This window comes from Cydia strobilella, chromosome 2 (genome assembly GCF_947568885.1).
Source record: "Cydia strobilella chromosome 2, ilCydStro3.1, whole genome shotgun sequence".
NCBI classification, from domain to species: Eukaryota; Metazoa; Arthropoda; class Insecta; order Lepidoptera; family Tortricidae; genus Cydia; species Cydia strobilella.
This window is the reverse complement of record NC_086042.1, coordinates 12103294-12124748: the sequence shown is the minus strand read 5'-3', so window position 1 is coordinate 12124748 and position 21455 is coordinate 12103294. Positions and strand designations below refer to the sequence as shown.

Here is a 21455-nt window from a genome sequence, read left to right as displayed (position 1 = left end):
TATATTTTTTTGGGAAGCAGGAGGATGTTAGTGGGTCAATTTAGCATATTTGCAAAAAACGGTCGTGATAAAACGGTATCATTCAGTTAATGTTTTTTTTTATTCCGTAGACTAAAATGACATTTCATGTGGTGCTAAGAAATGTCATCTCTTACACATGAAACGTCATTTTAGTCTACGGAATAAAAAAACAGACTTTATATGTGTATTGTTAGGTTTCATTTTCATATCAAACAAAGATTAGACTAGCTTTTGTATATGCAGGTGCAAAGATACGAATATGATTAAAAAAAAACAATAAAAAATTTAACCATGTGTGAACAAGTTCTTAAAAACTGCTAAAACTGCATGGAAATTGAGCCGCGAACACCCACCAACAAGGTCCAATGTATATGCACATTTGTAACCTGTTACCCAATAATCAACTGTTTCCATAAAATTTCCGTAGCATTAATTTTACGTTTCACATATGTGTACTATGCAAGAAATCCTTTTTTGCGGATAAAGCCCCATTTAAACGGTTCAAGAACTTGCATGCGATTTTCGTTACAATACCTATTGCGGTAATTGGTCAATCGACTGAATTAATTGTGAGTACAATATAGTCTATGGTAGTTAGCAATGTATCTAATATTGCATGCAAGTTCTTGAATTGTCTGTGGCTTAAGGGTTCCATAAGAAAATTAGGTTTTTCATATATCCTATTCGGGAAAGGGCTTTTTCTTCCCTGCTAGGAGGGATCAAAGTGGCACTTTTCTTATTTGTACTTTATTTTCGTATCGCAAGTGTGATTTAAATTCCCACGCACGGATCCGTGTCTAAGCATACGAAGGGTTAACCATGCAACCTTTCCTGCACTGAATGCCTAAAGAATGGTATACCAGACCGAGATCAGCTTAACCCTAATGGCTGTCCGGGATAAAAAGCGGTCTTTGTGATCCATGAACCCAATTGGTTAGCCCAAGGTCGATATACAATAATTATGTATCTTTAGGTCGAAATCGCCATCACAAACTTATGGAATGTAATGAGACAGTTATATTGTAAAATTTTATTGAAACACATTAGGTAGGGTACGAAGTTTCGGTAGACGAAGGTGATCATTTGATGTTTATTATTGAAACGACAAGGAGCATATTGTCCAGTATATTACGGCAGGTAATTTTTATATGTAATACCTAAGGTTAGGTATAACCTGTATTTGGATAAAAGACTGTAATATATTATTAATTAATGAGATGCCGCACACGTCCTGAAACTTAAAAAAAATGTGTCCGAAAGTATCTGGCAACGTAACAGTCAGTCTCCTCTAACTAAGGCATAGGTGGCTTCTCTTTAACCAAATAAGCAGTTTAGAGTATTATTATTATCAAAAGCCACATGGCGTCAATACTGAGGACGCCGGTGTCTATTAAACAAGCATCTATTTGGAAAAAAGGATCCGTAAGTATATTAACCAATGTGTAAATGGATGAGATTAAGGTAGCCTAACAAGCAGCGTCTTCATTTGAACTGTTATATATTGTCAGAATAAAAATAGAAGAAATTCGCGTGAATTTGCTACGAATACGAGTATTGAGTTACTAAACTTACTAATGAATGCTGAGTTAAGTATTGTAATATATATTTTTTATCTAAGGTCAATATGGATAAGCGTGGCTGCGGGATAAGTGTGACTGGCCTTCATACCGAGACCTGTTTGCACATTGATTAATATTTATTGCGGGTTCATACATTTGCCACTAAACGCAAGTAAGTAGCAAACCTGCCGTACTTACTCCGCAGCCACACTTATCCGTATTGACCTATAACGATGACATAGTAAACTTAATTAGGTATTTTTAGTTCTACCCATCGCGGTGTAGTTGGATGTGATCAATATGCTTTGATTTATTGTAAATAGTTGCTGCTCTTACCGCTGTATGCGGGTAACTCTGTAATGTGTTCTGACGTTAGAAATTATAGGTTACTATATAAGTAAATAATTCGTTTTGTATTAATTTGTACTTCATCTGTAAATATATCGAATTAGTATCACGTTTACTTTTTTATTGTTTTATTTTACTAACAATAACTTTCTACCACTTAGCCTATAATGGTACCAGGCTAAACTGAAACAATATATTATTCAAATCAACTGGCAATTCAAATTTGGTCAAGGACCGAGTTCACTCTTATCGGAGCCTAAAGAATCAGAAGATTTTAATAACAGGTTATGAATTAGATCTGGATTAGTTATGCGTCTGATCTGTCAGTGTCACATGTAACGTTTTTGGTTGAAGAAATGTCACTTTGGGCATTGACAGATCAGATCCTTAAATAATTCAGATTTAATTCATAACTTGTTATTACAATCAGAATACGCCTGTAAGACTCATTATTTTATGGTAGTGAAACTAGCGGAATAAGTAAGTGTTTATTTATTAATAAGTTGCCTAATGTACCTATGCCAATGCCACGCGCCGCATATGTGTGATTACTAATGCGTATGACAATAAATATACATGTACACTGGATACCTACACTACATCTATTAACTCTGAAGTTAGTCCAGTCTAGACCGGACTATCGGCCACCACATGCTGTCTACATTTGTGTACTCTACTCACTCACGCCAGTGTGTTCCGATCGGTCGCTGTTAGCTCACTTCACTCCACCCACATCAATTTCAAGAAGCCGGGGAAATCCAACAACATATTATTCTCAAGGAAAAACAAGACATAAAACGAAGAGTACAGTTGTTTGTTTTTACTTTGTTGTTAGAGTTAAGAGTTTATCAAAACGAAGATGAGTCGTTTTTGTAAATATCCCAAAGTATCAAAGTTAGTGATAACAGTGCCTATAAATGTATGTTTTGTGTGATTTGTGAGCATCGCGATGTGGTACATACTGGGATTTTTAGCTCTCCTGGAGAGTGTTAGAGCCGGGCTAGTACCTCGGGTGCCTCGGGACACTCATCTTCAGTACCCTGTCTGCCGCCCGTCCTCCGTCCGATGTACTGAAAAAAATCATTTCCAAAACGAAAACGTGTATAAAGTTAATGGTAAGGAACAGTTTTTTTTTTTTTCAATTCAAACCGACTATAATCTTAAGTCAATTTTTGTACAAATAGTCCAGTAACTTTGAAAGTACGGGCGTTTCTTTGCGTCAATTATGGTAGCCCTGTTTTTTTGCAGACTTGTTTATGATATTAGTCCAATGAATAATCTAAGTTTATGACGTCGAGCGCCGAACGCAACTTTGTCAAAAATCGAAAAAACCGCAAAACTTGTTTTTTTTTTTAGATTTGGGCGATTATAACTACTATCAAAAACTAAAGGACTAGTTTTTGGTAGTACCTTCTCAAGACCTTTTAAAGAAGACTACATTTTGCTACAATACAAGACTAGAATCGTCTCTATAGACCTTATCCTTATAGTTTCCGAGATAGCCTTTCAAATTGTATAATCTTTTCGAACTTGAATTAGTAGGGTATTAAGTGCAGTGAGTAGGTATGCACTTTTGTCTCAGGCGATGCCGCTTGGCACAATTGTTTCTTTGCTCAAACAAAATTTAGTCTACTTTAAAAACGTCTTGAGAAAGTACGATTTTTGATAATATGCGTTCGGCGCTCTAGGTGACAAACTTGGATTATTCATTGGGCCAACATCATAAACAAGTCTGCAAAAAATCAGAACTACCGGATTTGACGCAAACGCTAAATTTATAGTTACTTGATTAAAGATGTACCTACATTAATTACTGTTAGGTGCAGAACCCCCTAGGTAAGTACGTCTGTCAGTCTGTCAGAACCGAAGAGAATTGAAATTTTAAGTTTATTGTTCTGGTTGCCACTGAGACAACACAAAAACACCCGGCCAAGTGCGTTTCTAACAATTTCGGCCATTTCGGCTACGGATCCACTAACAAGATCCCTAACCGGCCAAGTGCTTGTCGGACAACGCATAATGGAGTTTCGTTTACTATACGAATCAAAACACATTACATTACATTATTAACAAACAGAAAGCTGTACAAATAAAAAACGTATCTTCGTGGTACTTTAGTCCGTTTATAAAAAAATGAGTTTGTTGGCGAAAATACAAAAACGGCTTAACCAAACCTAATCTAATAATATTTTCTTAGTCCATGTTTTACTGTAAAGAAACTGTTTTAATTTCAATAGTAGATTTTATCAGAAACGTGTACCTGCACTATGGTCCATTGGTCACTGTTATATATGGTTACTTATATGTAGGTAGATGCATAATCTTGCGACGAGCAGTCGGAATAAATCTGTCAACCGAACGGGCGTTTCCTTTAGGCACAACTCCCAAATTTAACATTGGCTGACGAGGGAAAGGATTATTTTTCGGAGGAAGATGGCTAAAACCGTGGGAAAAGTCGCGTGCTTCGAGATGGATGGTGGAAATTGGCAAACTTATTGTGATCGGTTGGAGATGTACTTTTTGGTGAATAAGGTGGAAGAGACCCTGAAACTGCCGACGCTGATAAGCTGTATAGGAGACACCGCGTATGAGCTGATGGTCAACCTGTGCAGCCCCAAGAAGCCGTGTGAATACAAATACGACGAAGTGAAAAAATTAATGGCTAATTATTTACAACCAAAACCGTCGGTAGTCGCCGAAAGGTTCAAATTTCGTCAATGTCGGCAAAGTAGCGGACAAACAGTGGCAATTTTTAGGGCAGAATTGAAGAAAGCATCCAGGTATTGTGATTTTGGTGCTACTCTGGACGATAATATGAGAGACCAATTTGTTTGTGGCGTAAATAGTGATTTTGTTAGACAGCGATTATTTGCAGAGAAAGATCTGTCTTATAATAAGGCGGTTACGATTGCTACTACGCTGGAGGCGGCCGAGCGGGATTCACATGCAATCGGAGATAAGGATAATATTAGCGAGCGAAATGATGTAAAAACAGTGCATAAGATTCAACCGGTCAGTGCGAGTCGTGGTATATGCGAGTCGTGCGGCGACCCGCATCATCGACAAACGGAGTGCAAGTTTAGTCAATACGTGTGTGACGTGTGCAAAATTAAGGGGCATTTGCGTAGGATGTGCCCGCAAGTCATGCGTGGCAGCAGTTTCGGGAGCCCTTATGGGGCTAATCGGCGCGGCAATGGAGGCCGCGGAACGGCCTACCGCGGGCGGTCATGGCGCGGGGGCTGGAGCGGCCGAGGTGGTGGTGCCAGGTCCGGCTTGCATTGGGTGCAAGGTCAGGACGCGGAGGCGAACCAGGAAGACTTCATGGAGGGCGAGCGTGGAAGGGACGGCGAAGCAGTTATGAATTTGATGTCGTTGAATCAGTACAAGCCGGTGTGTATTCCTATTCTTGTAAATAATCAGGTTTTGACTATGGAGGTGGACACGGGATCAGCAATATCATGTATAAGTAGTACAACCTATTATAAATATTTTGCTAACTGTACTTTAAACCCGTGTCAACTTTTACTTAAGTTTTATGATGGTTCGGGTATCCGGCCTCTAGGTTATCTTGAAGTAGACGTACTTTACGAAAATAAAAGAAAAAACTTGGATTTGTATGTAATTAATAATGGTTGTACTAGTTTGTTAGGCCGTCAATGGCTCGCCGAGCTAGGTATAAATATACCACCTTTTAAAGTGTACAATTTTAATATAAATGACGGGTCGGTCGTCAATTCGATGGATAAGGAGACTTTAATTTCGGATGTACTTTCCAGGCATAAGCCGTTATTCGAGGAGGCGTTGGGCCGGTACACCGGGGGCAAGGCGTCGCTGTGTGTGCGCGAGGGGGCTCAGCCGATATTCTGTCGCGCGCGGCCCCTGCCGTACGCGCTGCGCGCGCGCCTCGACGCCGAGCTGGACGGCATGCTGGCGGCGGGCGTCATCGAGCCCGTCGACCACTCCGACTGGGCCACTCCTCTTGTCATTGCCAGGAAGGCGGACGGCGGTATAAGGGTATGCGCTGATTATAAGATTACCTTGAATAAAGCGTTATTGGTCGATAGGTACCCGGTTCCAAAAATTGAGGACTTGTTTACAAATTTAAGCAATAACTCATATTTTACGAAGTTAGATTTATCGCATGCCTATAATCAGTATGAATTAGACGAAGCGTCGAAGTGTTATACGGTGATAAATACGCACCGCGGGTTATTTAAGTATAATCGATTAGTGTACGGGCTCTCGTCCAGCCTGGGGATTTTTCAAAAAATGATGCAATCTGTTCTAAAGGGAATTCCGAACGTACTTAATTTCTTAGATGATATTTTAATTACAGGGTCGGACTTAGACGCGCATTTAAAAACAATAAATGAGGTATTTAGGAGATTAGAAAATTGTGGCTTAAAATTAAAAAAGAGTAAATGCGTATTCCTAGCCGACGAAGTTACGTTTCTGGGATTCAAGGTCGATAAGCAGGGCGTGAGTGTAGACCCGGAGAAAATAAAACCTATCGTAGAAATGAGTGCTCCCAAAAACGTGGCCGAATTGCGTTCGTTTTTAGGAATGGTAAATTTTTATGGTAAATTCGTTCGCAACTTGAGTTCATATTTGCATCCATTGTACCAACTAGTAAAAAAAGGGGTACATTGGCGTTGGGGTAAGGAGCAGGAGGCAGCTTTTAGACAGGTTAAGAGGTTACTGGTCAGCACGGACGTGCTAGTGCATTTTGATATTTCGCAACAATCGGTGGTTACCTGTGACGCGAGTTCGCACGGCCTCGGGGCCGTGCTAGCCCGGCGCGCGCCCGACGGTACCGAACGCGTCGTGGCCTATGCCTCGCGGTCGCTAACTGCACACGAGTTGCACTACAGTCAGATTCATAAGGAGGCACTAGCAATCGTGTTTGCCGTAAGTAAGTTTCACCAGTACCTGTATGGTCGTAGGTTTACACTGCGGACGGACCACAAGCCGCTGGTGAGTATTTTTGGCCCAAACAGCGGAGTGCCAGTTACCGCCGCGAGCCGACTACAGCGTTGGGCGATAGTGCTTTCAGCTTACGATTTCGATATCGAGTACATTTCGACCGAGAAAAATACGGCGGACGCACTTTCTAGGTTAATCAAATCATACAAAGATGAAGCGGTGGAGGAGGCGGGCCAGATACCTGAACAGACTTATCTGCATTTTGCCGCGGACGCTTTATTGTTAGATTATAATAAATTGAAAACCTCAACGGCCTCGGATCCGATTTTAAGCAGAGTTTTAGGTTACATTAAAGACGGTTGGCCGGCAGAATGTGAAATTAGAGAGTTAGGTCCTTACTTTAATAGGAAAAACGAATTATATACGGAATTAGGTTGCATCTTATGGGGTTACCGAGTGGTCATTCCAATATCATGTAGGGACAAAGTATTAAAGGAACTTCATGAGACGCACATGGGCATTGTGAAGACGAAAAGCTTAGCGCGGGGCTACGTATGGTGGCCGGGACTTGACGAGGCTATCGAGGCGCAATGCCGCGGGTGCGGCGTGTGCGCCGCCGCGTCCAGCGCGCCGCCGGCGCACGCGCCGCGCTTGTGGGCTTGGCCGGACAGGCCGTGGACTAGGATACATCTCGATTTCCTCGGTCCTATCCGAGGTAAAACATATCTAATCGTCGTGGATGCCTACTCAAAGTGGATCGAGGCTATAAGGATGAATAACACTTCGGCGGCTGCGGTAATACGTGTGCTTAGGGAATTGTGGTCTAGGTTCGGTATTCCGAAACAAGTAGTGAGTGACAATGGGCCTCCGTATTCGAGCACAGAATTTAAAAATTTCCTATCATCTAATGGCGTAGATCAAGTACACTCGGCGCCGTACCACCCAGCTTCAAATGGAGCGGCTGAAAGCGCAGTAAAAATATGCAAAGCGGTAATTATAAAATCTTTTAAAGAAAATTTTGACGCGGAGACCGCATTATGTAGATTTCTTTTGCAATATAGAAATACCGAACATAGCACGACAGGAGAGAGCCCTGCGAAACTTTTACAGGGGCGTTCGCTACGAACTAGGTTAGATTGCTTAAGACCGGATCGTGGGGATCGTGTCCGAGCGGCACAGGAGCGCCAGCGGCGCGCGGCGGGCGGCGTCGAGCGCGAGCTGCGCGCCGGCGATCCTGTCTGGGTACGACAGTATCGCGGTGACGATAAATGGATGCCTGGCACTGTACGAGATAGGCGCGGAGATACTGATTATATTATAGACACTGACAATGGAACCGGGATTCATAGGCATATTGACCAACTGAAGAACAGGAGGGTAACGCTAAATAACGGGGGAGGTAGTCTAGCTAAGCGCAACTCGCTGGTGTTTCCTGGTAATGACAAGTCGGTTACCCGGTCGGACGTTGAGGAACTGAGTGCTGAGACGAGCCGGACCAGCATTGGCGATGAGCGCGAGCGTGAGCGTGGCGCCGAGCCAGTAGCGGCGGTTTCGGCCGCGTCCCCAACTGCACACACAGCGGCTCCATGTACTGGTAGAACACCCAACAAGTCACCTGGTCCATCCTCTAGGTCTGGGGCCCAATTGCTTTCTGACAGTCCTGTCAATGTGTCCAGGGTACCTAGAATCCGCCAGCCCCCGTCCAGATTCGGGTTTGAAGATCTCTTTGTTATTAGTAATAATAGATAAAAGTTTAGTGTTTAAGATCACAATGTATTTATTACGTTACCTAATTTTGTATGCTAATATTATATGTACATGGTATACCTAGTAAGTCACTGGGATTGCATTTCAAACGTTTCTTACCCTAGTGACTAATGTTTATGTAATCAGAGAGGTTATATGTTATATTTAATTAATAAAAGGTTTTCCTTATGAATACCGTTATAGGGTCGTGCACAACCAAGTTTCGATAACGGCGATTATGTAATGCGCCCTAGTGTAGCTATACGCATGTATGTGTTCAATTGTGTAAATTAAAGGTGGAGGTGTTATATATGGTTACTTATATGTAGGTAGATGCATAATCTTGCGACGAGCAGTCGGAATAAATCTGTCAACCGAACGGGCGTTTCCTTTAGGCACAACTCCCAAATTTAACAGTCACTTTAGAAAAGTACACCTAACGAGGAAACTAGAAATAATCGGGATAAAAAATATTCTTTTCACTTCTCATGCTCGTAAAGTTCTCCTTTGTGCTAGATGTAGGCTGCACAAAATGCTACTTTTATGCTCTAGTGCACAAAGTAATATTTTTTAAAGACTAAGACAATCAAATCACTGCCATAGTACACAATAAAACATAATCGGATAATATTGTTATTCCACTTAATTTGGCCCGTTTTTTTAATAATCCGTGTTTTATATATTACTAAATCATTAAAATCTTACAATACAGCATAGTTATTATAGAAATAAACTACAAAATGTAGTTATAATTTGGCAGTATGAATAAAGACTTAAAGGCCCCTCCACACGAATTGCGGCGCGAAGCCACGAACGCGAGTGTGGACAGTTCGCTAATCAGCGAAATCTACACCACACTCGCGTTCGCGGCTTTGCGCCGCGATTCGCGCACGAGTGTGCAGTGGGCTTAAGGTAAATATCACGTGTTAAAAGTTAAAAAAAAGAATATTGGCGGGAAGCTCTTGTTGCGGCTTTGCAATTTGTTGCTGTTTTACGATTGTTATTTTTAATAATGTCGTCGAGTGAGGAGGAAATTACAGTTTCGCCTAATACTTGAATGGAAAGGAAAGCGAAAAATGTTATTGAGCAGTTATTGCCGCAGAAATCCAAACAAAAATATCTTACTGTATACGAAAATTTCATGAGTTGGAGAGCCGAAAAACTAGTCGATACTTTCTCGGAAGGTGTTTTCTTAACATATTTCGACGAATTGTCCAAGAAACGTGAATATTAAACCCTATGTGAAACTTACATGTTTTTTGAAAAGACTTTCTAATGGGCACAAAACCAAAAAATCAAAGGTTCTCACGGCAAAACATTCTTAAACACCGCTCCCGATGCTCAATACTTGGCTACAAAAGTACGTAATATTAATTTTCGTTTATTCAACATCTCATACTTTGCCTATCGAAATTCAAAAATAAATTTTTATTTGTTTGCCATTGTTTTATTTTACTCACAATCGAAGTGAAAAGCAGTGTGTATAACTCAGGCACAAACGCCTATTTTTATCCTCGGCTATATTGGTCCTCGCTGCCGCTCGGACCAATAAATTTCCTCGTATAGCGATGACTCGCTTTGTACCCTTGTTGTACAATCTACTATTGTAATAATTAATCACTCAAAAATTAGTTCACTTTTGTGATATCTCCCACATTAGTTTTCTGAATAAATAAATAAATATCTTCATTAAAAATGCATATTTATTCCCTTCATGTTTTTTACTGTTTTATTTTATGTGTAATATGTGTGGATTACCTGAGTACTCAAATTATTCAATGTCAAATATATATGATCCATTTCAGGTCATGAGCTAATCATAGACTTTCTGGATGGAAGTTATTTTAAGCTGCGGTGCGACAGCGATAGCAAATATTCCTCGATGTTATTGGATGACCACGAAATGCCTGCTTTCTCATGGCCAATGACAGTAGAGGTCGCAGTATTCAACCAGTGCCTGATTCCTCAAGATACATACTACGCTGCTCTGAAAGCAGTTAATGTCACTGTTACGAAAACACTGAGGCTGAGGTTGCCCGCAGATTCTAAGCTGGAGGTCCATCACTTGAGGGGTCTGCAAATAACCAGCCTCGAGATAAGTGCTGTACATTCTTTCAAACCGCCGCGCCCTTCTTTTGACTTCCTAGATGAGGTACCAAGACTGCGGATACTGAAACTTACTGATATTGTACTGGAGCCTAAAGCATTTAACCGATTACCGATCTCGCTTGAGATCTTAAACATTATAAATGCGAGGTTGCTTGCTGCAGAGCACGTGCTTCAGAACGACAAAAACAATACACGACATTGGCTCGAACGCCTAAACTCACTGCAATCTCTACTTCTATCAGCTTCCTCAGTCATTGTAGCAGACTATCCAGGCGAAATATTTACATTGCCGCAACTATCCTCGCTGACTAACTTGGTTAGCATGAGTCTACATTACATGAATTTGGAATCAGAAAAACTTACTTATTGGCTTAAAAACTCAACTCTAAAGTATCTTACGTTGCAATCCTGTGTATTGACAACTCTACCAAAATCCATGTTTACGGGTGCACATCTATCTAAAATTACGCTCGCCTACAACCAAATTACATCTTTACCATTGTAAGTCTAGCACATGTTTCTTTGTATTTAAATTAAAAGAAAGAGGCACAGCTGGTACAGTCTAATCATAAAATGTTTCAGAGGGCTGTTCACTCCGCTAAGGGACAGCTTGCAAGAGCTTGACTTGTCGCACAACAAGCTAAACCAAGCGACGGTCGCGAATTCAGTGAAGCAGTTGGGGAGGCTGGTGACCTTGAAGGCCAATGATAACCCTTTGGGATCGCTGTGTGGCGATGCCAGTATCGTTAAAGCTCCGCGTAAGATTTGCATGCAATGAAAATTTTATATCAGATTATTCTTAATTATAATTATTTTATAAGATCCACTGGCTATACCGATTCAATAGTGATTTGGGTACCATCAAACTAGCGAAAATTTGCCTGCTTTTTTCCGATAAAACTAAATTTTCTAAAAAAAAATCAATGATTTTTTTACCACCACACACATTATTGTGATCGCATTATTAAATTGTCAAGAAGAATTTAAAAAAATGCAATGTTTTGGCAATTATGATAGCGGGCAAAGTTATTTCAGATTTTTGCTAGCATTGCTCACATTAATTTTGTATGGAAATACAGCACGTAAGACGTTTAAACTAGGATCACTTTGAAACGAAGCATAATATCCTAGCGTTTCCTTCGCTTCAAAAATCTTGGGCAATGTTTTTGTATCTAGTTACCGTTATTGCACTTTTCTATACAAGTCGCAAGCAATATTTTCCAGTTATAGGGTTATCTACTTGTCTCTTTTGACAAAAACTGTTACTAAAACTTTGCCTCTAAGAGTTACTCTATCTTTGCCCAAAAATAACTAAGAGTAAAGTTATAGTAACACTAGTATTTTTAGTAAAAAATTGGATATACCCACGATATACCTATATATGTATGTATGTGTGTATGTATATTTGTGTCAACAATATATATATATAGCTATCCATGCCGTAATCGGCAACTATCGCAGGTGGGGCAGTAAAGCTGACCAGAATCATTGTAATTATAGGAGGGTTTCGGTCGGGACTTACGTATCTGACGTTAACAACAATATATAACACAGATGGAATTTTCATCGAGTTGTCGAATGGTAGGGCATATTATAATCTTGTTGATATAAGGATACAAGTAAAAAAAAGGGGGAACTTTGATGAATATTTCAGGGTTTCTGAGAAATATGAAGCGTAAAATATTTCTGTTATGCGTTTAACTAAACTGAAATTTATTAGTTAAAACTAGTTTTAAGGGTCCCCGGCAAGCTCGGTTCTCCATACAAACGTAGTTCCTCTCTCATTTTAAAACGAGTAGCTAGTTTGCTCTGAAGCTTTGTACTAACAAAAGGATAAGGTAATTGTTCTGTAATTAGTTTATGTAGCTTCAGATACCATAGTTAAAAAAAAACAGCGAATTTAAGTTTTTCATACAAAATTTGTTTTTGCTCTATTTCATTTTGTTTTATAAACTGGAGAATATATCTCAAGTCATTGTATATGCAAAGTTTCATTACAATTCAATACGTAGTTTTAAAATGAGAACGGAACTCGGATTGTATGGGAAGGTGCAATTCGGCCGAGCTTACCGGGAAAAGTATTTGCTAAGGAAAACGAGTTTTTACGGTAGCATTAACACTGACAGATTATTTGTTTATACAGTGAATTCAGGGTTGCCCTCGTCGCTGCACCGGCTTGAGCTAAGGAACACTGGCGCAACCCGCATCTGCTCTGATTGGATCAGTAATGATGCACTTATGGACATCGACCTTAGTAACAACAATATTACTGAAATCACGGTTAGCAGCATTTAAAATCTTGGAGGATCTAACCAAGTTAACCAACGGAGACGCCTTGCTGTAATTTGCTGTACAAAAAAGTGCTAAGTTTTGCGGGGGAGGGGAAAGGCAAATGTATACGTAACGTCAAAATAGCCATGTCAGATAAACGTCAGTCCATACATTGTGTATGACCAGGCGCGGCTTCCTCTAAGGAGCGCTTGTGCAGTGCACTCCCATAAAATTATAGTGCCTAATTAATATATTACTCTTTAAGATCTATCGTACAAAAGTCAATACCAATTAAATAATTACCTTTATTCATTATAAGTTTATAGACGGCCTATACTACTCGGCCTACTCCTATAATTTCATAGGAATCATAGGTAACGCGCGAAGCGGAGCGCTTTGGATTGCGCTCCTATGAAAAAGATTTAGTACATAAAATCAATAGGAAATTCAATGAGAGCGAAAGAGAAGTTTCGCTACAGTTCCGCACGTGAAACAGAAGATTTTCTATGAAGAAAGAGGTAAAATTGGAGCGGCGCTCCGTAGCCCGTTTGACCTTGCGCCCTCTCGTCGAATGCGCGCGCATTGTGTGCGCCATATTGTCACTTGTTTGTAAACAGACCTTAGTTAGTAGTCAATTTTAAAGTACGCGCGTGAATGGAATTTTGGCATTTTTTTATTATAAATAATTAACCAAGAGTTTAAGCAGTAAGTGCACATAATTTGTTTGTTGTGAGGTGTTTAAAATGAATGAATTTAACGGGAGAATGTGAAAAAAGTTTACAAGTTCAATATAAAAGGAAAACCTTGAACTTTCGTAACAATGTTCGTCAAAAACAAAAACTTATATGTCATTAAATAAGATCAATATGAAAAAACACCGTGGTTGTGTTATGTCGCTGTGATAAAAGTAACTAGGTGTTTTAGTTTATCGTGTTACCTACCTAAGTACATGTATGTACCTAAGTATATGTCTTGTTTGGAGCGGGCGCGGGCGGGCCGGGCGACGGCTGTGCGGTGAGTTTGCTTGGACCGAAACCGATGTGTTAACAATTTAGCACATATTTCCATAAAATTTGAAAACAACATTCACAACCTAGAATCCATTTGTAAAATGAACTGCAGTTAGCGTCTATCGGTCGTCAAGATATTCGTAATAGCGAAATTCTATAAGAGAGTTCAATGACCGTATTTTGTGTCGGTTAATTCAATGTGTAGTTTTTTACTGTGATAGTGAACACCCATAATATAGAATCACCAGCCGCCGCTGTGTATGACCATTGGCCGACTATTTTCGACAGAGGGGAATGCCTGTTAATGCCTACTCCGTTTGGTTAGATATATCCTCTAAGTTTAAAATACAATCTTGATTGTTAAATACTTTTTTGACCAATGAAACATTGACGAAATAAAACGTCCTCTTTATTATTGCGCCTTTCCAGTTGCCTCTTAAGATTCAGATGGCGACTATATTACTATACTGTTTTACTGCTGCAGCAACGCTGCAGTAAGTATTGCTGGTGTAACGTTACAATAGAGAGATTTTGGAAATTACACTGTCAATTTCCTTTAATTGAATGACGGATTGGATCTATAAATTGAATGATGTGGTCCAATTCCCTAAAAGTGTGTATTCTTAACTATAACAACATATAATATACTATCTTACACAGTACAGCGACTTGGAGATGATAAGAACTGTACGGGGCACTGTACGAATAAACCTGAAGAAGAATAATTTGCGAAAAATTTATGTTTCGCGCAGTGATCACCAACAATGTCAAGCGAAGTCACCAATTCCCGACGATCCCAGTGTTATAACGGTAGGTAGTGGTTTAAAATAAAGGCTTATTGTTAGTTGAAGGTACAACCTCATACCTACCTACTGTACTGATTTCAGTTAGCATTAATGGTAGCGGCTCAGACTACGCGTTATTCTCAGAACTTAACAAAAAGAGATATATATTAGATAGTTTTAATCGCGAACTATAGAGATAATTATGTTTCTTTTTAGAGAAGTATTCCGCCCCCGTGAGTGTCAGATACTTTTAGCGCGTTTCATACGCTTCTATTAATGCTAACTGTACTATGTATTTTTTTTTGTTCAACTTCGTGATTATGTTATTTAGAGCGCGTTTATACAGACATAAATATAAATGTAGGTATAAGATTCAATTGCTGTGCCCTTACAGGGTCTATAATATTCCATGTAATATTGGCAATAAAGATATTTGAAGCTTGAAGTTAAATATACCGATACGTCAAGTCAAGTACGAATTTACCCTACGTCTGCTATAACAACTTTTTAACGAGATATATGTATACTACCTAATGAAAAAATGACAAAGAGTTTATTTGCTAAATGACACTGAAGGAAAAGAACTATTGTGAGGAATATTACGCAGGTCTGCGCGGGGGGCGCCACTAGCACAAACAGTCAACAAATCGCATTGATGCATTAGGTACAACAAGAATACACCATGGATATTAATACCAGTTTTGTCCCATGCAAGCGTTTTAATGACGCCTTCTAGTACCGCCGTAAAAAGATTGGGTGAAATGGTATCTCCGTGACGCACCCCCCCTTTGGATGGATATTGTGTTATTTAGTTTGTAAAGCCGAACTCACATTGTTGCCGCGCTATATAGCTCCTGGAGCACATCCACTTAGCGAGTATTCATAAACTAGTTACTCTATGGTTTACGGTTTGTCCTAGTGCTGCACTCTGGTGGCAGAACATTACAGTAAATACTCCCTATTCATATCAAACACATTCGTATAAATTACATAGGTTATTTAGGAAAACTTAATGTCATATAACCGCGCTCCTCAAAAATTTGGACATGACATTTAGTGATTTCGTTTTTTCTAATGTGTAGTGATATTTTACAGCGTGTTCAGGTCGAGCTTGACCTTGATAAGTTGCCCTGTGATTGCAATGCGTACTGGCTACGTGAGGTTCTGCGTAGCTGTTCACTTCTAAAGTTAAAGGATGACGTCGAATGTTTGCCATATCCCATACCGCTTCATACCAAGCTACTACAATATCTTATTGACGAAATTTCCTGTCCTTACACCGATGAATGCTTACCAGGTAATCAATTGTTTTGGTGATTGAGGAATAACTCATGCACACAGCTCACTTTAGAAGGTCAGTTTATATCTACAGACATAATATAAACCACCCTGAGCGTGCCGTGAAAACAATATACAGTGTCTATTAACGTATTTATATGTGGGTAAGCAAATATATTGCTACACGGCCGCGAAGTTGTACACTGTACATATAGAAAAATATTATCTTCTAATTTGTCTTCTAAACTAACTTTACTGCATTTCTTTTAGAAAGTCGATTAAAATGTTGTATGAAGGCCATTGTACACAGCCTACATAATTCAGTACGACTACGGTTTTCTATGCAGTTCATCGCTTGCTGCACTCTTAACTAATGCTGGACGCAACGCATTTATTACGAGAAAACCTGCTACTTGCTGGCCTGAACTTTAATTATAATTAGTGTACATTCGGTATAACATTTATAATTATGTAACATATTTTTAGAAAATTCTGTTACATATTGCAACAGAGTGTTCGTGCAAGAATCGGCCGCGCGACAATGCAACGGTAATGTTCTGCCCCGGCGCTCTGCCGCGGGATCCTCACTGGCCACTGGCGACTAAGGACTTCCCGTTGGCGTTGCATGTGGCACCCGGAACGTTGGCCGCCGTGCCTAACATCACACTTGTGGAGTTGCACGCACCCAACAATAACATCACCGAGTTGGCCGATGAAGATATACCTGATACCTTACGAGTTAGTATATTCATTTTTAATCTACTTCAGAAAGGAGGAGGTTATCAGTTCGTCATGATCATTAAATTTTTTTGGGTATTTTATCGTGTTGTTTTAAAGTAGGTATCTCAAATCAGGATGCGCCAAGTGCTAAGCCACTGTTATTCAATTTTGATTCACATGTTTTTGGCCAGTGTTTTACGGTTAAACTATTCCAATTTAGTCGCTTATTGAAAGTATAAATTACAATAATCTATTTAATTTTTAAAATCTCAAGTTCTTACAACAGTAAGTTTATGCCTTTTAAATTTTCTAATAATTATTATTGATTTTTATCCTATTTGTAGGTGCTAGACGTGCGTAACAACAGCATCTCGCGTATCTCACTGGACGCGGCGAAGGTTCTTGCTCAAATTGAAAATGTCTCAGTGTATCTCTCCGGAAACCCTCTTGCATGCGAATGCAATGACGCATCTGCCTTCAGTCATCTGAACTTTGTGGTAAGACTTCTATATTCTTTTATATCCTGCGTTCGATAACTGAGAGTTTTGACTAATTTGAGGCATTGTGATGATTTGCATGTTTCTAGAAGTACTTATTATGTTTAACCACTATTTAGGTACTTCTAGAAACATTTTCCTAGTAATTAATTATTTTCTCCTTGTCATAGCTATGAGTCCATACTTACCATAAATATGAGTCTGATAGTTAGGTACTTGAAATAAATAAATAATTTATTTAAATTACTTCATCGGGGCAAAAGCGATGAACTAAATTACAGTACCCGGCGATAAATGTTGCCCATCGGAATTTCGGTTTCGTAGAGCGTTGTCTTTTTCTCGTTGTCTTCAATATTATCTTTCTAAAGACCGATGTGTAATATTTATCGCCGGGTACTGTAGTAGAGTTCTATGCTCGAAGTATGGATGGTCCTTTCTGGAAGAAAGCATAAAACTTGGCAGTCATGTCACTGTTCCAAGTATGAAATAAATGCATGTGGAATCAAGTCGGCAGCTGGTTGTTTCCCCTTATAGGCCAGTCAAATTAGATAAATAAAAAAGCGTTTTGAGGAACTAATTCCCAGCAGGAGAGGGTCGAGTGGAGGAAACAAGGGGAGGCCTTTGCCCAGCAGTGGGACACTAAATTAGGCTACAAAAAAAAACAGTAAGCTGGAAAGAATTTTAATACCTTCATTTGGTCCTAAATGCGTAGAACTAACTACAAGAAAAAAACTGAAAAAGAGCAAAAAAAAATTCCACAACTCCTGTGGAATGGAGTAAAGTCTGATTACATTAATTTAGAACCAAATGAAGATTAGACGATTTCTAGCTTGCTGGGAATTAATTTCTGGAAAAAATCTAATTTGACTGACCTATTATTATTTGTATTTAAATAAATTACGGCTCTATAGCCAGAAAGAGTCCTACCTAGGTACTACCTACTACTAAAAAGTTTCTAATACATTTGATCGTATCCACAGGGAGGCGGAGATTGGAATTTAACACAATGCGTCGACATGAGTTTAGCTTCAGGAAAAACCGAACGTGATCTGTGTCCTAGTCCACTACCGATAGTGTTCGGCGTTGTCTTCCCATTACTTCTGATAGCGGTTGCAGGTCTAACAGTTTACCTTCTGGTTCCTCGCGTTAAGCAATTTATGTTTAGACACGATCTGTGCGCTAACTGGATTCTTAGGGAGTGTAATGACAGCAACGATCCGGAAAAAACAGATGATGCGTTCCTTTCATATTCCTATGTCGACTTAAATCTACTTAAAGAACTAAAAAATGGGTTAGAAAAACTCGGGTATTCCACAATAGAACATCAAACTGATTGGCAGCCAGGTGACGCTGTGTTGGAGCAGATTGCATGGTCGGTGCTAAAAGCCCGTCGTACACTTCTACTTGTGACGGATAACTTTGTTGAATCTGAATGGACTCCGGTGGAGTTTCGCATTGCGCACCGTCATGCATTAAAAACTCGAACAAAGCGGGTGCTGATCGTTCACTGCGGATTACAGAAACCGAAAAAGTTGCCATTGGATTTACAAATCTATTTAGAAAACCACACTTACTTAGAATGGGATGACCCCAAATTTTGGCACAAGCTGCGCCGGTTCATGCCGCCGCCGCGTCAAGAATCTGTGCAATCAAGACCCGAAGACATAGATTCGCCTTCCCCGTTAATGCAACAAAATTTTCCGCTTTTCGAGAAGAGCCCACAGAAGCCTCAACTGGTAGCAGCGCTACTTTCTACTAATACCGTTCCCTCTGCATGTTGAGCTTTAGGCAATTAATGATTACCATTACCTATATATTAGAAATATCTATGAGATTATTAGAAGAGAGACAGATATTTGTGTCTCTCTATCGATCGAATACACGAGAGCGTAAAGTGTAATGGAACAAATGAAGTGGATTGCGGTTAAAGTTCTTATTCTCAGCAACCCCTAACTTACGGCAGTTACTATTGCGTGCCGATTCTAGGGTGTAAAAGTAGTATGCCCGAGATCATAATTTTATTCATATCATAATCAATTCATAATTTCTCGTAGCCAATACGCAGTCTGTAAGTATGTTACTGTAGGTATTAAATATATCGACCAAAAAAACCTAATGCTAAGTACTTTTTCATCTGTAACTAATGTCGTTTTTAAGGCTTCCGTACCAAAAAGGTACAAAAGGAACCCTTATGGTGCGAATCTGTCCGTCCGTCCATCCGTCTGTCTGTCACATCGCTAAATATCTCGAGAACTACTTAAGCTATCGATTTGAGAATTATTGCAATAATCATAAACAACGCTAACCCAGACACATTGAAAGTGTCATTTTTTAATCTATTATAGTCAGTCTTATGTGCGAGTCGGACTCACACACGAAGGGCTCTGTACCATTAACTATAAAAACGGTCATCCAATTACTGACCCCGCCCGACGTTGCTTAACTTCGGTCAAAAAGTTGTATGGGAGCCCCACTTAAATCTCTATTTTATACTGTTTTTAGTATTTGTTGTTATAGCGGCAACCGAAATACATCATCTGTGAAAATTTCAGCTGTCTAGCTGACACAGATCACGAGATACAGCCTGGTGACAGACGGACAGACGGACAGACAGACGGACAGACGGACAGACAGACGGACAGACAGACGGACAGACAGACGGACAGCGGAGTCTTAGTAATAGGGGCCCGTTTTTACCCTTTGGGTACGGATCCCTAAAAAATGCCCCATATGAAGAGGGAGCAAAATTTCTAGTTAATAGGTTGTGGTGTATCCTTTGAAAGAGCTAAAAAAATAAAAAAGTATCACCGAAGTTTAATAATGCAAAAATCGTGTTTTTTTTACATAATATTAAAATTATCATAAAAATTACAAGAAAAATATACTCACGCCTCTGTCCTGAAAACTTTTTTCAATTATCAAAATACTTTTCCGATTTGAATTTGCAATATTTCCAATGTGTTAGTATTAATATTAGATATCTTTAATTTTTTATACATATAATGACTTGGCAATCGCACATAATGCTTTACTCGTACCATACTCGTAATTATGTGTAATGCTCAAACTGCGTTATGTTCAATCAGAATTATTTTTAATAGTTGACGATGATCCTTATGTCATTATGCAGCCGTGCGATGGCCAAGTCATTATATGTATTAAAAATTAAATAGATACGGTTTTAACGCCCCCTGGCACTGACTAAAATAACCGACTTGGTATCACATTACATCACAAAACTTTTTTGTAGTAGAAGAATTGCGTTGCGACTGTTGCGAAACTTGCATGTTTTCTTTTTTCATGTATTTTGTTTTTGGCGGGATCTCATCTCTTTTTGTAGGTAGTCCTTCTCAAGTACTACTTCTTGTACGTCAGCTACCACTTTCCTCGAAGCTCATACTCTTACTCATCCCACACTATACTCGCACTCATACCTATACAATACTCATACCCAAGTAAGTACCCATCCCACACCACACCATACCCGCACTCATAGGTACATATACCATACACTGCAGTAAAACAAATACTTGTGCACAACACGTATAATTTGATAAGCACTTCCGAAAGTCACTAAAAAAATGTACACTTGGAATTTAAAAAATTAATGTAACCAAAACAAATTGTTTTTCTGACAGTTCGCTTTCCACACTGGCGTGAACTGGTGTACGAGCGAAAGATAATGGTGTATTTTAGCTGTAGAAGGAAAGAAATGGATTAATGAGATGGAGATTATGGACGATAATGGCTGTTTCAACGGGTGATAGGTACCTAAATTTATTGCCGAATATTAGTTTCGCCTGACAATTAGGGGCAATTAGAATTTTAAAAGACAATGCCTTAAATAAATGCGGAATACGGATAACAGCGGCTTTACAGAATTAAAAGTAATATTGCACAAAAAAATAACAATTAAACGGGAACCGATTCCAATACGTTAAAAAAAATATTCAAACTCCGTAGACGATGACAATTTGTTCGGCCAACCGAAGCTGTACCGTTACTTATCGAACCGCGCTGTATGCGGGCTCGTGTCCTCCGTGGGTCTGCTAGTTCCTTTCCAAAGCAAACTTTCGGCTAACCAACGCTATCGAACCACGCAGTATGCGGGCTCGTCTCCTCCGTGGGTCTGATACCTGACCGCTGACTGATGGGGTCGACGACCATCCACTGCCGACTGCACGTCGG

At 39.6% G+C, this 21455-nt stretch overlaps 1 protein-coding gene across 2 annotated transcripts; it reads left to right on the top strand.

Annotated features, from left to right (window-relative positions):
* The first annotated feature begins 2811 nt into the window (after positions 1 to 2811).
* Positions 2812 to 19067, top strand: LOC134751942 (protein toll-like). 2 transcript variants are annotated; one of them, XM_063687474.1, is made up of 9 exons: positions 2812 to 3043; positions 10403 to 11207; positions 11289 to 11464; positions 12850 to 12986; positions 14648 to 14797; positions 15868 to 16069; positions 16562 to 16788; positions 17115 to 17267; positions 18248 to 19067. In XM_063687474.1, the coding sequence occupies exons 1-9, from the start codon at positions 2878 to 2880 to the stop codon at positions 19046 to 19048; spliced, it is 2817 nt and encodes a 938-aa protein (XP_063543544.1). In that variant the 5' UTR covers positions 2812 to 2877; the 3' UTR covers positions 19049 to 19067. The 2 variants fall into 2 exon arrangements, with proteins under 2 accessions (XP_063543544.1, XP_063543545.1); XM_063687475.1 differs by lacking the exon at positions 14648 to 14797.
* Positions 19068 to 21455: the final 2388 nt, after the last annotated feature.